The sequence below is a fragment of the Manacus vitellinus genome, unplaced genomic scaffold, assembly GCF_001715985.3.
Source record: "Manacus vitellinus isolate BGI_N305 unplaced genomic scaffold, ASM171598v3 ctg7180002430028_pilon, whole genome shotgun sequence".
NCBI classification, from domain to species: Eukaryota; Metazoa; Chordata; class Aves; order Passeriformes; family Pipridae; genus Manacus; species Manacus vitellinus.
The window spans coordinates 2,087-17,231 of NW_021938278.1; the positions used below are offsets into that span (position 1 = coordinate 2,087).

The window sequence follows — 15,145 nt, forward strand, 5'->3', positions numbered from 1 at the left end:
AACTAAAGCCAGTCACCTTGGGAGCCCACAACCAGCGGGGCTGAGGGAGGCCCTGGCAGCTCCCCAGCACCTCCCTCTCAGTGGGACACCTCTGGCAGCCTCTCCCAGCTCGGGAACCCTCCAGTTTGCAACACTCCAAAGACCTTCCCTGATGCCCAGGACAATTCTGATCCCCCTCAACAAACAGTCCTCCAGCTGTGACCCTTGTCTGTTTGCAAACACAAAGGGATTTGGGGGAGTGTTTCCCTGACAACAAGGAGAATTTGGGAGAGGGACCTTTCCACAGCCAGCTCTTGATGTGTCCACACATCTCTGCCTGGGTGTGGGTGTGAATTGGCTGTGGGTTGAATGTTGTTATTGTGAATCTATAATTCAGTCACTGTTAAAATTGTGGCAAATGCTATTGAATCACTTGATAATTGTTAAACTGGTCAAAAATTAAATGCTAGTAATCTCTTTTGTCCCCTTATCTTTGTGTCTAAATCCTTTGCACCCTGACCCTCTTGCATCCCAAGGCTCTGTGTAAATCATTTTCTTTCATCAAAAAATATATATTTTTTGTGACGTCCACTTTAAAATCCTCCTCCTTAGCTAAACTACAAAACAACTCCAATTAGCTGTAGAAGTCTTGAAGATTTGATGGCAATGAAAGAAAGAAAAATAATTTGTTTTTCAATGTTTTAATGGGTCCCACAGTGTGTTTGGAGTTGTCAGTCCAAGATGGGCCATGTCAGAACTGGTGAGGTTGGGGGGTGAGGAACAAGGTTGATCATCCAGGGTCAGTGTGGATCTCCTGAGGAGACACTCAGCATCAAGATCACTTGGAGAACACCTCTATCACCTCTTCTCTGAACTAAAAAATATCCATAATTGAATTAAAACAAAAAAAATACAAACTTTGAAGACTTGTTTTGAAATTGCCTTGAAGACAATTAAAGGAAGACAAAGAGATCCTGAGGGATTTCTGGATTTTAATGAGCCCCACAGTGTGTTTGCAGCCCAGCCCATGATCCTGAGGTACTGAGAGAAGATTGAAGCAGCTGCTGAAGAAGTCAGAAGCCAAAGTCCAAGTGCCTTGAAGCATTGCTGGGCCCCACTGAGGGCAGGCACTGCCAAAGCCTCCCCAGGGACTCCTTGGAGCAGCTCCTTGGAGGCCAGGAGTGCAGGCAGACAAAGGCTCTGGGCAGGCCCCTGCAATGCTGAGCAAAGCCTGCCTTGGTTTTGTGGAGCACAAAGGCCAAGGCCTGAGCCCCAGGCCCTGGCCCAGCAGATCCTGTCCCTCCCGGCTGGCTCAGGGCTGTTTGGGGGGCACTGGGATGGGAGGGGGAGGAACAACAAAGGCCCAAAACTGGGCAACCCCTGCCAGGCTCCTGAGGGAGGGGCGAGGCAGAAACCAAGTGCAGAACCTGCCAGGCAAGTTGCTTGTGGTGGCCTGAGTGGCAGAGGCAGCTGCCAGAGGCAAGGGGACAAAGGCCTGGGTGCCTTTGGGCCTTGCAGCCCTGCCAGAGCCCTTGGCCATCTCTCCTGCAGGCTGTCCTGCCCTGGCCCTGCTGCTGCTCTGGCCTTGCAGGCTGCACACACCCCTCCTGCTTTCCCACCCCCTCCCAGCAGCATTTCTAGACCCTCCCTGATGTCTCTGCACCAGCTCTGGCTGTTCCCTGGAACACAAAGCCATGGGCTGATCCTGACTCCCTCTGGGTGACCTCTTGCAGCACAAGGGTCCCCGTTGAGTGACATTTCTTTTTCCTCACCTTCAGTCTGAACCTTCAGTGCTACTCTTTGTGGAGATTTCATTCTATTTCCAATACAGAGAAAAACTCCATCCTGTCAGATCTCCTCTAGACCCTCTCCAGTTCTTCCTCATTCCTTCAGAATGGGGAACCTCACAGACAGACAGACCAGTCCAGATGTGGTGACCCCAGGGCTGAGTCCAGGGGGGTGACAACTCCCTTGTCTGGGTGCCCACACTCCCCCTAAGGCAGCCCCATGTGCAGTTGGCCTTAAATCAAGGGACCATTCTGATTCTCTGTAACGTCACGGAATCAAGTGGCACCGTGACACTGCAGGGCCTCATGGAACCAAAGGAATGCAGGGACACTGTGGAACCTCATGGAACCAAGGGACCATTGTGACAAGGGCCCATTCCATGACTCTTTGGAACAAAAGGAACCCTGAGACATCTCAGAACCTCCTGGAACCAAGGGCCCACTGTTCCTCCCCAGAACTCCATGGAATCAAGCAGAGCCGCTGCCTCCCCCCCGCCGCCGCACGGACCGGAGTCGCCGGCTCTGCCCCGCTTGGACACCTCTGGAGTCAGCGTGTTCTTGGGCAGCACAACTGATCTCAGACCAGAGAGTTTCCCACATTTTGCTTTGCCCCCTCTCTCCTCTGGTTTGTTTTTTGTTCTTTGTTCATTCAGAGGGAAAAGGGGGAAGGGAGGCGCATTTTGATCCCTGTTTTTATCTGTTTACAAAAGGGAGTTGGGTCGGGGGGGAAAGAGGAGGCAATTTCTCTCTCTGCTGTTGCTTTGAATAGTTCTGTTGGTATTGCTGGTTTTGCTTCTATATTTCCTGTCAGTAAACTCTTATTGTTTTCACTTATACCTCCTTGTGTTTTGTCTCCCTATAGTGGTGGGGAATAAAAGGGGAGTGAGTTCATTTCATTGGAGTTCCCATTCCAACACATATCTTTAAACCAGGACAGGTTGCTCAAGGGTTCCTTGAAATTTGGCATCATTCACAAAGGTCTTGAAAATACATTTTGTCCCATTGTACAGAGAGATAATAAAGATGTTCTACTGTGGTGTTCACGGACTGATCACTAAGGGATTTCACCAGGAAGTTGCTGCCAAGTGGACTTTGTACCATGGATTTTATTTGACACTCTTCATTCAGCCAACTTCCCACCCACCACATCTTCCACTTCTTCAGTCCAGCTCTCACCAGTCTGGCCATAAGGAGACCACAGGAGACCATGTCAAGGGCCTTGCTGAAGTCTGGGCACACAACATCCTCTTCTATTCCCTCCCACAGGGGGTCTGCAATCCCTGCCTTATCCTTCCAGTGCCTGGGAATGGCTGCAGGAGGACTTGCCCTATCCCCTTGCCTGCTGAGCCTGAGCAATCTGGAACTCTGCCAACCCTCCTTGCTGCCCTGTTTGCAGACTGGTTCCATGTCTGCCTTTGCCAAGGCCCCAGGAAGCTCTGGGATGGCTCTGGCCTTCGCAAGTGTTTGGGAGAGGTCTCCCAGTGACACTGCCCAGCCTTCTCAGTATCACTGATATCAAAACCTTTTCCATAGCCCACACTTCCAGAGGAGTGCCCAGGACACAAGACAGGTTGTCCTGGTGGTTCTGGAGAATGAGAAGGGATTTCTCCCAGAAGGCCAACCCCTCCAATTGGATTTGAGTGCAGCTGAAAGGTTTCCTCAGCATTTTTCCTGGTGCTCCCTGCCCTGAAGGTTTGTGGCCATCAGGCTGGAGCTGAGGGGGTTGGGCAGGTGCCTGAGGAGGGGGTAGAACAAGGGCTGTGTCCAACTGTGCCAGGAGGGCTGTGCTGGGCAAGGAGGAGGAGGCTGCAGAAAACAGTGGCACTGGGGAGGGGAGAGGAGCAGCTGGAGAGACCTTGTGCCTGCCCACGCTGGGCAGGAGCTGCCCCAGGATGGCAGCTCTGAAGCACTCCCAGGATGTCCCTGGGAACAGGAGGGGAAGACTGGATCTGAAAATGAAACCTGGAAAGCAGAGAGCAGGAGTGTCATGGTGACACTGCAGGAGAGTTCCAACCCTGGAACAAGGTCACAGAAGGAGTGACCCAGTACATGCAGTGGCCTCAGAAGATCCCACAGCATCCTGGAGATGCTGGAAGGGAGCCCAGCTCTGCTTCACAAGTTCCCAGGGCCTGTCCCTGCCTGTGCTCCAAGGGCTTCCAGCCCCCAGGACTGTGCTCAGAGAGCACTCAGGCCTTACAGCGAGAAAGGGGCTCAGGAGGACAGTGTGGAAGTGGCAAGAGAGCAGCTCTGCAAAGACCAAGCCCTGCTGCTCCCTGGCAGTGCTGCTGGGCTGGGATTATTGTCCCCTTCCTGTTTCCAAATACCCCCTGTGCTGCAGTGTGCTGTCCTTTAGGAACATCTGAGAAGAAGGGTCTTGGACAAAGAAGGCACTACAGGGTCCTTTATTTTGTTTAAATACTCAGAGAGCACAATTCATCATTTATACAGTCTCAGTGTCAAAATCAAAAGATGGACACTAAATTAGAAGGCAGATGCATAATAATATTTAATTGCAGAGAAAATTATTACAAGAAGAATGTGATGACCTGCAAGAAAAACCTGAGCAGGAAGGCTGGGCCATTAAGGAGTCCCATTCTGAATGCTACACACCAGAACATAGGCACTTTATTGCTCCAGAAAAGCATCCAGTCATCATTTTTCTGAGGGCATCCTTGAGCTCCTGGTTCCTGAGGCTGTAGATGAAGGGGTTCAGTGCTGGAGGCACCACCGAGTACAGAACTGATAGTGCCAGATTCAGGGGTGGGGAGAAGATGGAGGGGGGCTTCAGGTAGGAAAACACAACAGTGCTGACAAACAGGGAGACCACGGCCAGGTGAGGGAGGCACGTGGAAAAGGCTTTGTGCCGTCCCTGCTGAGAGGGGATCCTCAGCACAGCCCTGAAGATCTGCACATAGGAGAACACAATGAAAACAAAACAACCAAGTGCTGAGCAGCCACTAACCCCAATGAGCCCAATTTCCCTGAGGTAGCCTGAGTGTGAGCAGGAGAGCTTGAGGATGGGGGGGATTTCACAGAAGAACTGGCCCAGGGCATTGCCCTGGCACAGGGGCAGGGAAAATGTATTGGCTGTGTGCAGCAGAGCAGTGAGAAAGCCAGTGGCCCAGGCAGCTGCTGCCATGTGGGCACAAGCTCTGCTGCCCAGGAGGGTCCCGTAGTGCAGGGGTTTGCAGATGGCAACGTAGCGGTCGTAGCACATGATGGTGAGGAGGGAATATTCTGTTGGAAGAAAGAAGACAAGCAGAAAGGCCTGTGCAGCACATCCCATGTAGGAGATGGTTGTGGTGTCCCAGAGGGAATTGTGCATGGCTTTGGGGACAGTGGTGCAGATGCAGCCCAGGTCTGTGAGGGAGAGGTTGAGCAGGAAGAAGCCCATGGGGGTGTGCAGGTGGTGGTCACAGGCTACGGCGCTGAGGATGAGGCCGTTGGCCAGGAGGGCAGCCAGGGAGATGGCCAGGAAGAGCCAGAAGTGCAGGAGCTGCAGCTCCCGCCTGTCTGAGAATGCCAGGAGGAGGAACTGGGGCATGGAGCTGTTGTTGGACATTTGCTGCCTCTGGGTTTTTGTTTCCCACACGGGAGAAGAAGACAGTAAGAGGCCAGTTAGCGTGAACTTATCTAAACAAAGTCAAAGCTGTATTCTACAGACACTCCCCATGTCACACACAGACAGCCTTTTGATTTCCTAGGAGATCTTCCTTCAGCTCCAGTGCTGGGTCCCTACTCAACAGCATTTTCACTGTTTTAGCATCACTGTGCTTCTGTACAGGGGTTTCACATAACAAGGAGATGTTTAGGGACAGGTTTCCATCCTGGAGGGGAATTCACAGCTTGGAAGGAAACCTCAGGGAGACAGCCAAGTGTCCTTATGATGGTATTTGTTTTAAGCAGACTCAGCTCCTTCCCCAGCACCACAGTCTGCACTGGTAGGGGTCATATTCCGATTGCAGGTGCAAAAATGACATCTCAGACTAGTCCTGATGGGTCTAGCAGAGGTGATGCTGGTGCTGCCCACAGGCAGAGCAGTGGCTGAAAGCACATTAGGAAGCTCAGACAGACCTACTGAGCACTCACAGTTCAGATGTCTCAGGGACTTGTCAAAATTAATACTTTCTTAATGATTTATTCCTCCCATTCCTCAAGAGCAGAAAACTGGAAACACAATCTCAGGAAATTTCTTTAACCTTATAAAAATCTTTGTCTTGGAAATATTCTGAGAGGGAGCTGAAGTTCTGAGCATGTCCTCCTCCTCTGCACTCCAGATGCTCTCAGAGTTGCACTTAGAGAATCTGTAGTTGGTGGGCAGTGCCAGCTTTCCCAGATGCCTCCAAAAGCTGCAGTCCCATTGCCCTGCATGACCAGACTTCCTGTGCCAAGATCTGTTAAAAATTCTCCCCCAGTGAGGTCTCAGCATCATTCTACGTCTGACAGCCTTTAACTTCTCTCTGTCTCACTCCTCTGCCCTTGGTGCTGCAGGCAGTGCCCTCAGCCCTGCTGGGCTGTGCAGAGGAGCTGCTCACCAGCAGAGCTGTCTCTTTGAAGCTCTTCTTGCTTGCCAGGAGCTCCCTGTGTGCCAGGAGCCCGGCCCAGCTCAGCAGCACAGCAACAGCCCCAGGCATTTCATGACCCCCTGGGGGGTTGTTGTTGTTTACATGAGACTCAGTCCCTGAGAGGAAGTTCAAACAACTTCTCAAGAAGTCGAAGTGAGATTGAAACACTAAAGTTTCCTTTAGTGCTAATGAGTCTTGTTGTAGACGATGGGAAAAGAATACACAACCACAGAGATGATCATGACTTATCCAACTTTACTGCTGCAGGCTTTGTGCTTATAAAGGTTAATAATTAGCCTCATACATATTACAAGCGCTAGCTCATCATTGGCTTCTGATTACCTAAATTATATTTGCGCAAATGCTGTTTCTTTCACATTCTTATGGTTACTTATTTGCTACTTGTTCTGCTTTCCCATCCGCTTTATTCTATTCTTCTGTCACGTACACAGTTTCACAGACACAGTGACCTTCTAATATCTTTCCTTTACCGTGGGACCATAACTATAGACTTTTTCTCATGTCCTCTTTCTATCAACCATGTTTCTGTAATACTTTCCACAGAGTCTCACTGAGGGGCACAACTGAGAATGTGTCCCCAGGTTTCAGTTAGAGCAGAAAACTGCAGACAGTGATGACAAGGATGGACAAGCAAGGGAAAGGTGGCTCTGATGTTGAGGAAAACTGGATTTGTTTCCTTAATCAAACGGGCCAAGGCCTGACCCCCAGCCCCTGGGAAGGCAGATCCTGTCACTGCCTCATTCCTCAGGGCTCTTCCTGGGGCACTGGGATGTGGGATGTGCAATGCCAAGGGCAGGACCATGGGGTGGCACCTGCCAGGCTGCTGAGCAGGGACAAGGAGGCCATGAGGCCCCAGGGCTGCAAGGGGCACTTGTCTCCTCCTGGCCTCAGGGGCACAGACAGCAGCCCTGGCCAAAGGCCTGCAGAAGGTGGCTCTGTCAGGGCCTTTCAGCTTCTCCCCATGCCTGTCTCCTCTCCAGCCCAGGCTGTCCTACGGTGTCCATGCCCTGCCCCTTTCCCTGCAGGCTGTCGTCATCCCCCCGGCTGCCCCACCTGGCTGGCACCTTCCTGCACTGACATCTCTGCGTCCTCCCTGGCTCTTCCTGCACACACAAAGCCTTGGGCTCATCTAGACTCCTTCTTTGTGACATATTGCACCACAACATTGACCTTGGAGGGAAATTTCTTACTTCTTTTCACCAGTCTAGGCCCCCCAGGTGCCCTTGGTGGCACTAGTTCTTTCTTAGGCTGTTTTCTGACAGGAAGAAAAGCTCCACCAACTCTGACACCCCCCTTCCAGACCTCTCAGGCTACTCCTCTACTGTCCTCAATCTTCACACCACTGACCCCTGAGTCCTCAGCCTCTATATACGGGTCATGTGCTTGAGGACCCAAATTCCTTCCTGGGAGACCTCTGGGACCTCTCCAAGGTTTTGGAAGATGACAATAGAGTGCTCTGATCCAAGGAAACACAGAGGGACACTTTTTTCCAAGGGTTGTCTTGGCAGAATGAGGCACAATCTCTTTAAACTTTCTGGCACAAGGGAGCTCTGAGCTCTGGGTACGGAGGGAGGTCCAAGTGCCAACCACTGGAGTGGGAGCTACAAATCATCAGGGCTTGTGTTCTTTGGAGGGCCAGACACTGGTGAGAGTGGTGTGTGTGTGCACATGGAAGGACTTGAAGGGCACAATGAACTGTCTCAAAACACTGTCAAAGCAGGAAAATCCCATAAGGCACCACAACACATAAGTACTGGTGGCAAACAGGAGGGCCTTTAATTCCAAGGCCTAAAGGGAGGTGAAGCTTTGGAAGTAGCCCCCAGGACAGAATTGCACTGTGCAGAGTGTGGGAAAGAGCAGACAGCCCCAACAGGAAGCCAGGGCTGGTAAGGCAGGTCTGGGGAACCCATCCAGACAAAGATTCCCACCTGCAGACTGGAAGCACAGCGGGCAAAACTCCCTCCGTGGCAAGCTGTGGGAAAGGAAGCAAGTCCTTGTAGATGTGCCAGCCCAAGCTGTGGGAACAGCATCTACCCCCCTGGATACCCAGGGCTTGGGCTGTATAAAAGTGATAGCCCAGAAGCACAACTTGGGGACCCTCCACCGAGCAGAGCAGGGTGAAGAAGGACCGGTGGGAGCCTCAGGGATCTCCATGGTGTGATACATTTACTTCATCTCTGTCTCTCTCTCACTGGCTTCCCACCACCCCCTTCTTCTCTCTCTTTCCATTTTTTTCTCTCTCTCTCCCTCCTATTTACTGTTAAATCAAAGCTGGACTACTGGCTTTGGCACATGGTCTCCTTTGCTGCTGAATTTGGGCAGAGGCGTCTTTTAATAATGGGAACCTGAGAGTATCCATGAGGTTTTACAGTGTGGGAATGGCCACTGGATTCCATGAGGTTCCACAGAGTTGCAGGGTCCATTTGGCTTCGTAAGGCTCTGCAGTGTGATAATGGACCCTTGATTCCATGGGTTTGCAAAATGTCTCAGGACTCCTTTGGTTCTAGGAGGCCCCACATATCACAGTGGCCCCTTGATTCCATGAGATTCCACAGAGTCCCAGGAATCCTTTGGTTCCATGAGGCCTCGCATGTCACAAAGGCCCCTTGACTCCATCAGGTTCCACAGTGTCACAGTGGTCACTTAGGCTCAATAATGCCCTGCAGTGTAAGAATGTCTCCTTGATTCCCTGAGGTTCCACAGTGTCAATATGGGCCCTTGATTTCTTGAGGTCCACAGTGTCCCAGGGTCCCTTTGTCTCCATGAGGCTCTTCAGTGTCACAGTGGCCCCTTGATTCCATGAGGTTCTGAAAAATCTCAGGGTTCCTTTCGTTCCATGAGGCCCTGCAGTGTCACAGGCCTAGTAATTCCATGTGGTTCCACATTGTCCCAGGCTTCCTTTGGTTCCATTGGCCCTGCAGTGTCACAGTGGCCTTTGAGTCCCCAAGGTTCTTCAGTGTCACAATGGCCCCTGATTCTATGAGGGCCCGAAATGTCTCAGGGCTCCCTTGGTTCCATGAGGTCCTTTATGGCACAATGAACCCTTGGTTCCATGAGGTTCCACAGTGTCCCAGGGTTCCTTTGGTTCCATGAGGCCTAGCAGTATCACAATGGCCTCTTAATTCCATGAGTTTTCACATTGTCACAATGCTCCCTTGATTCCATGAGATTGCCCAGTGTCCCAGTGTTCCTTTGGCTCCAGAAGGCCCTACAGTGTCACAATGTCCCCTTTACTCCAGGAGGTTCCGCAGTGTCCTTGCTGGAACACACAGGGCTGTAATGTTGTCACCCCTGCAGAGCTGCCTCCAGCTCTGGGCTCCAGCACAGGAAGGACATGGACCTGTTGGAGCGAGTCCAGAGGGGAGCAGCAAGAGGATCAGAGGGATTGAGCAGCTCTGCTGTGAGGAAAGGCTGAGAGAATTAGGATTGTTAAAACTGGAAAAGAGAAGGCTTTGGGGTGATCTAATTGTGGCCTTCCAGTGCCTGAAGGGAGCCACCAGAAAGATGGAGAGAGACTTTGGACAAGGGCCTGGAGTGACAGGACAAGGGGAATGGCTTCACACTGAGAAAGGGAAGGGTTAGATGGGATATTAGGAAGAATTTCTGGACTGTGATGGTAGTGAGATCCTGGCACAGGTTGCACAGAGAAGTTCTGGCTGCCCCATCCCTGAAAGTGTTCATGGCCAGGCTGGATGGGGCTCTGAGCTCTGAGTCTAGTGGAAGGTGTCCCTGCCCATGGCAGGGGGTTGGACTGAGATGCTCTTTAAGGTCCCTTCCCACCCAAACCATTCCATGATTCTGTGACTGGTGGGGATGTGGTGGTCGGAGCCGACGGGCACAGAGACCCCAAAATGATGGAGTTTTCCATTATGGGTGGAGGAAGGAGGGGGCAGCAGAACTGAAACCCTGGACTGCTGGTGGTCAGACTTTGTCCTGTTTGGGAGACTGACTGATCTGGGTGTGAGTGTGGATGTGCTGGAGGGCAGGAAGGCTCTGCAGAGGGATCTGGACAGGCTGGATCAATAAGGCCAAGTGTCAGGGCCTGCCCTTGGGTCCCAACAACCCCCTGGAACGCTCCAGGCTGGGGGCAGAGGGGCTGGAGAGCTGCTCAGCAGGAAGGGACTTGGGGGTGTTGCTTGACAGCAGCTGGATATGAGGCAGAGTGTGCCCAGGGGGGCACGAGGGCCAAGGGCATCGTGGCCTTTGTGGAGAAGTTGGGGCCAGCAGGAGCAGAGAACTGATTGCCCCTCTGTGCTGGGCACTGGGGAGGCCCCACCTGGAGTGCTGTGTCCAGTTCTGGCCCCTCAGTGCCAAAAGGCCCTTGAGGGGCTGGAGCGTGTCCAGAGAAGGGAACGGAGCTGGGGAAGGCTCTGGAAAACATGTCTGCTGAGGGACGGCTGAGGGAACTGGGCTGGTTGAGTGTGGAGAAGGGGAGGCTCAGGGGGGACCTCATTGCTCTCTGCAATGACCTGAAAGGAGGTTTTAGTGGGGTGGGGGTCGGTCTCTTCTGCAAAGCCTTTAGTGACAGGAAGAGAGGAAACGCCCTAAATTGCATCAGGCAAGGTTCATATTAGATATTCAAATCCCCTTTTTCCAATGAGAGAGTGCTCAGGCATTGGAACAAGTAGCCCAGGGAGGTGGTGGAGTCTCTGGAAGCATTCAGGTGGCATCTGGATGTAGCGCTTTGGGATGGGGTTTAGGGGTGATTCTGGTGGTGCTGGGTTGACAGTTGGACTAGAAGATCTGGAAGGTCTCTTCCAACCTTGATGATTCTGTGATTCTCTGACCTGTCATCCCTGTTTGCAGGTTTGTGCTCTAACAAGACCCTGGGGAGGTTTTCTCTGTTGGGTCCACAGAGAGTGTGTTGTGTGAGCTTTTTTCCTCTACAATCAAAACAAAGAATAATTAATGCTAAATCCAGCAGGTGGCTTTCAAGTACTAACTTGGTCCAGTTTGTCCAACTGTGTCCAAACAGGTTAGGAAAATCTGGAACTTCAGAAGGGTTAGTTTTTTACCTCATTAACAGGATATCCAGGGGTGCACCAAGTGCCTTCCAGTGAGGAGCACAAGAGACCAGTAGACAGTGACAATATTGTTCTAATGTTAATGTCACTGGAGCACAGAGTGAGATCACTTCTGAGTTATGTTTCTTTAATCAGTGATTGGGAATAAAGAGAAAAAGCCATCTGCTGGATTTAGCAATAATTACTCCTTGTTTTGATCTTAGGGAAAAAGGCTCACACAACACAATCTCTGAATGCTCCTTTGAACTTACCCACAGTGTGTTCACAAATACACAGAGCAAGGATTTTAGTTTTTGCTGCTACCCTCAGTTCCAGCATACAAAGAAATGTCTCTGTGCAATAACAGCAATTGCCTTACTGTGTTACTGAACTACATTCAGTTTATCTGGTCTCAAACAAATACTCCATATTTTCTCCGTGTTTTATTTTCAAAAGCATGGGTCTGGGTATTTAGGTGACTGCCTTCACTGGTATAGGATAGAAACTGTTCACATGGCTATAAATGAATATTATTCTCTTGACAAAACAGCTTTTCCAAAGCCTCTGACAAAAAGAAAGGGAAAAACAACCCAGAAAGAAAAAGAGAGCCACAGGCACATTGCCTGTCACCCACCAAAAAAGGTCTCCTCCCTAAAGATAATTCAGGTACACCCTTCAATCTGGATCTCTCACTATGACCCCAATCTCTTTTTTGGTGGAAGTTTCTTTAGGGAAGCTGAAGTGCATCACTGTCTCAGACAGCCAAGGATAAGATGACTGAGGGAATTCAGTTGCTCTCTTTAATTAATACAGGATTATTTCCCTTTCATTTGGTGAAGCTAATAATGTGACTGGTGGAATGTCAGTAACAATTAAATCATAAACTAGTGCAGCACCAAAGGGAAAACTTACTTTAGTTATGGAGTACTGCCAGCAGAAATATTGAAAATCTTATATATAATATAAGTGTATATATATATATAATATATATAAAAAATATATATAGTATAATCTTATATTTACACTGATAAAATACCACATGTACTTCATGGGATACTGCAAGCTTTCTACAATCCTTGTGGATGTCTTTACAGAGCAAGAGTGAACATTTTGAGATTATACCTTAATAAATGAGTTGCAGTTCTATTGTTTCTTGAATGTTAAGCACCACATCCTAAACACAGGAACACGTTCAAGGTCCATGTCCTATTTTAGACCTTTTCAGCATCTGTGATATTGTGATAATCACACTTAAAACATTCCTCTAGAAAGAGTAAATTAGCCCTTTTCACTAGAAGGATTCTTATGATCAAAAACAAATCCGAAAGAGAACAAAGTCAGATTTCTTTGTTTGTTTGTTGGTTGGTTGGTTTTATTTCAGCAATGCAATAAATTGCTGTCCCTAACTGGGATGGCTTTTCTACCCAAGAATTAAAAAGAAAACTCCAAAGTTCACTTTATTCTGCACTTATATTACCTTTGGGGTTTTTGGTTTTTTTGGAGGTCTCACCTATGTAAAAAAACCTTCCTTAAAATCCGTTGATGCTTTCTGTAAGAACCAAAACATTCCAGCTGACATAGCATTCTATCACTAATACTGCAGGGAAATGTAATATCCCACTGAAGCAGAAGGGAAAGAAGACAACTGAGCATCAGCAGCTCTTCCTAAGCAAGATCAGGGGTTTAGCTCCATCTAACTGAGGGATGAGATGTGTCCCTCAGTGGGTCTCTTCCCACTCCCCCACCAGCCCTTCTACCCGAATGCAAGCTCAAAGTTCTAAAAAGAGAAGAAGAAGCTGGAGCGTCAATATTTCCCCGGTGCAAACCCCAGTAATCTTTGCTGGGAGCTGACAGGAATTGCTGTTCCACTGCCCTGGGATATCCTGGCTTGAGGCGAGAGCGCAGCCCCGCCCAGAGCCCCCAACCCCTCTGAGAGCTTTTGTAGGGTCTGTTTGTCCATGTCCCTGTGGCAGAGGCTCCCCCGACACCTGCCCTGGAGCTGGTCCAGCTGCTGGACCAAACAAGGCATTGTCCAGCCTGCCTTCCCCCAGCCCCGACCGCCCCAGCCCATCTTCCATCGCTCTGCTTCCTTTTCCTGCCCCTGCTCCCCCTCCGCTCCCTTCCCTCGGGCATTTTTATTAGGAATGTTCTTGCTGTTCTCACTGTCCAAGCATAAGCTGATCCCCAGGGGAGCCTGTGGAATGTAACCCCTCAAGCACTAAATTCCTTCCCCTGTGCCAAAGACACGGGTTTGTTGTTGCTGCCCCTCCCGCCGAGCACCAGCTCCATCTCCTGCTCCTGCCCAGCGGCTTTGCAGAAATCCAGGGCTGGGTGTGGATTGAAGGCTGTGGCGAGGGACAGGATAAAGTTGCTTGTCTTCCACCCTTGGTGTCTCAGTGTTTGTGATCTGGGAAGTTCTCAGGAACCTGGAACAATGGCAGATTATCTGTTGTGGCAGGATATGTACCTGGAGATTGTTTTGATCTGAGTATAAATCTTCCTTGAAAGTACAACTGATAGAAAAAAATGTAAAAAAAAAAGGAAAATGGAAATAATAAGAAAAAAACATAGTAAAAAAAAGGAGAGAAAAAAGAGAAAAAAGAGAAAAAAAAAGAGAAAAAAAAGGAAAGAAAAAAAGGAAAAAATGAGAAAAAAAGAAAGAAAAAAGAGAAAAAAAGAAAAAAGAGAGAGAAAAAAGGGGAAGAAAAGAAAAAAGAAAGAAAAAAGAAAGAAAAAAAGAGAAAATAAAAGAAGACAGAAAAACTAAAAACCAAAACGCCCGATCCTCCCCCTCCGAAGGGACTACAACTCCCACAATGCCCCGCGCAGGCGGGGGGCGGGCAGGGGCCGTGGCCGCGCGCTGATTGGCTGCGGGGCGGGTCTGTAAAGGCGGAGGGCGCGCGGAGCGAGCGCCATTTTGGCCTCGTGGTCGGGAGTGAGGAGGACTCGCCTGCGGCCGCTGCACTTCGCTGGGTGAGTTGGCGGGGGGGCGGCGAGAGCGGGGTCTGGGGATCCCCTCGGGGGCTGCGGGGAGCGCGGGTGTGGGTGGAAAGGCTGGAGGGCTCGGGAGGGCTTAGCGGGGGAGTTCGAGGGTTTCCGGGAACGTTGTGAGGGGTCCCTGAAAGGACTCGGGGGGGAGGTTGAAGGTCCCTGGAGGGTTTTGGGCGGCTCTGATGGGAGTTTTGTTTTCTGAGAAGATTTGAGGTGTCCCAGGTGGGCTTTGGGGCTCTCTGGGGAGGTTTGGGGTTCCTGGGAGGCTTTGCGGGGACCTTGAGGCAGTTTTGGGGTCCCTGGGGGGTTTAAGGTGTCCCAGACGGTTTGGAGGGCCCGTGGGGGGGATTGGGGGTCCCTGAATAGGCTTGAGGGGTCCCAGGTGGGTTTTGCGGGTCACTGAGAGGGTTTGGGGGGTGCTGGGCAGGGATGAGATCTCTGAGGGGATTTGAAGGGACCTGGAGAAGGTTTTGATGGGTCGAAGGGGGATTTCAGAGGTTTTGAAAGGATTTTACAGGGTCCCCTAAAGCCCAGCAATGGAGTTCAAGGGGTCCCCCAGCCCCCAGGGGAGGGGTCCTAGGGATGCCCCCCAAAATCCGGAGGGGGAGATGTACCACATCCGGGTAAGGGGATCCCAGTGACCCCAGTATATCCCAGTGACCTCCCAGTGACCCTCAGTATGGCCCAGTAACCCCCTCAGTGGCCAGCCAGTGTGTCCCAGTGACCTCCCACTGCCCCCAGTATGGCCCAGTGATCCTGCAGTGAGCACCCAGTAACCTGCCAGTATGGCCCAGTAACC

At 50.7% G+C, this 15,145-nt stretch overlaps 1 protein-coding gene across 1 annotated transcript; it reads right to left on the minus strand.

The window, feature by feature from the left end:
* Window positions 1-4,470: 4,470 nt before the first annotated feature.
* On the minus strand, window positions 4,471-5,328 carry LOC115307116 (olfactory receptor 14J1-like; the record flags this gene model as incomplete). The annotated part of the gene is made up of 1 exon (XM_029957840.1): window positions 4,471-5,328. A coding segment is annotated over exon 1 (858 nt), but the record flags the coding sequence as incomplete, so codon positions are not given.
* Window positions 5,329-15,145: the final 9,817 nt, after the last annotated feature.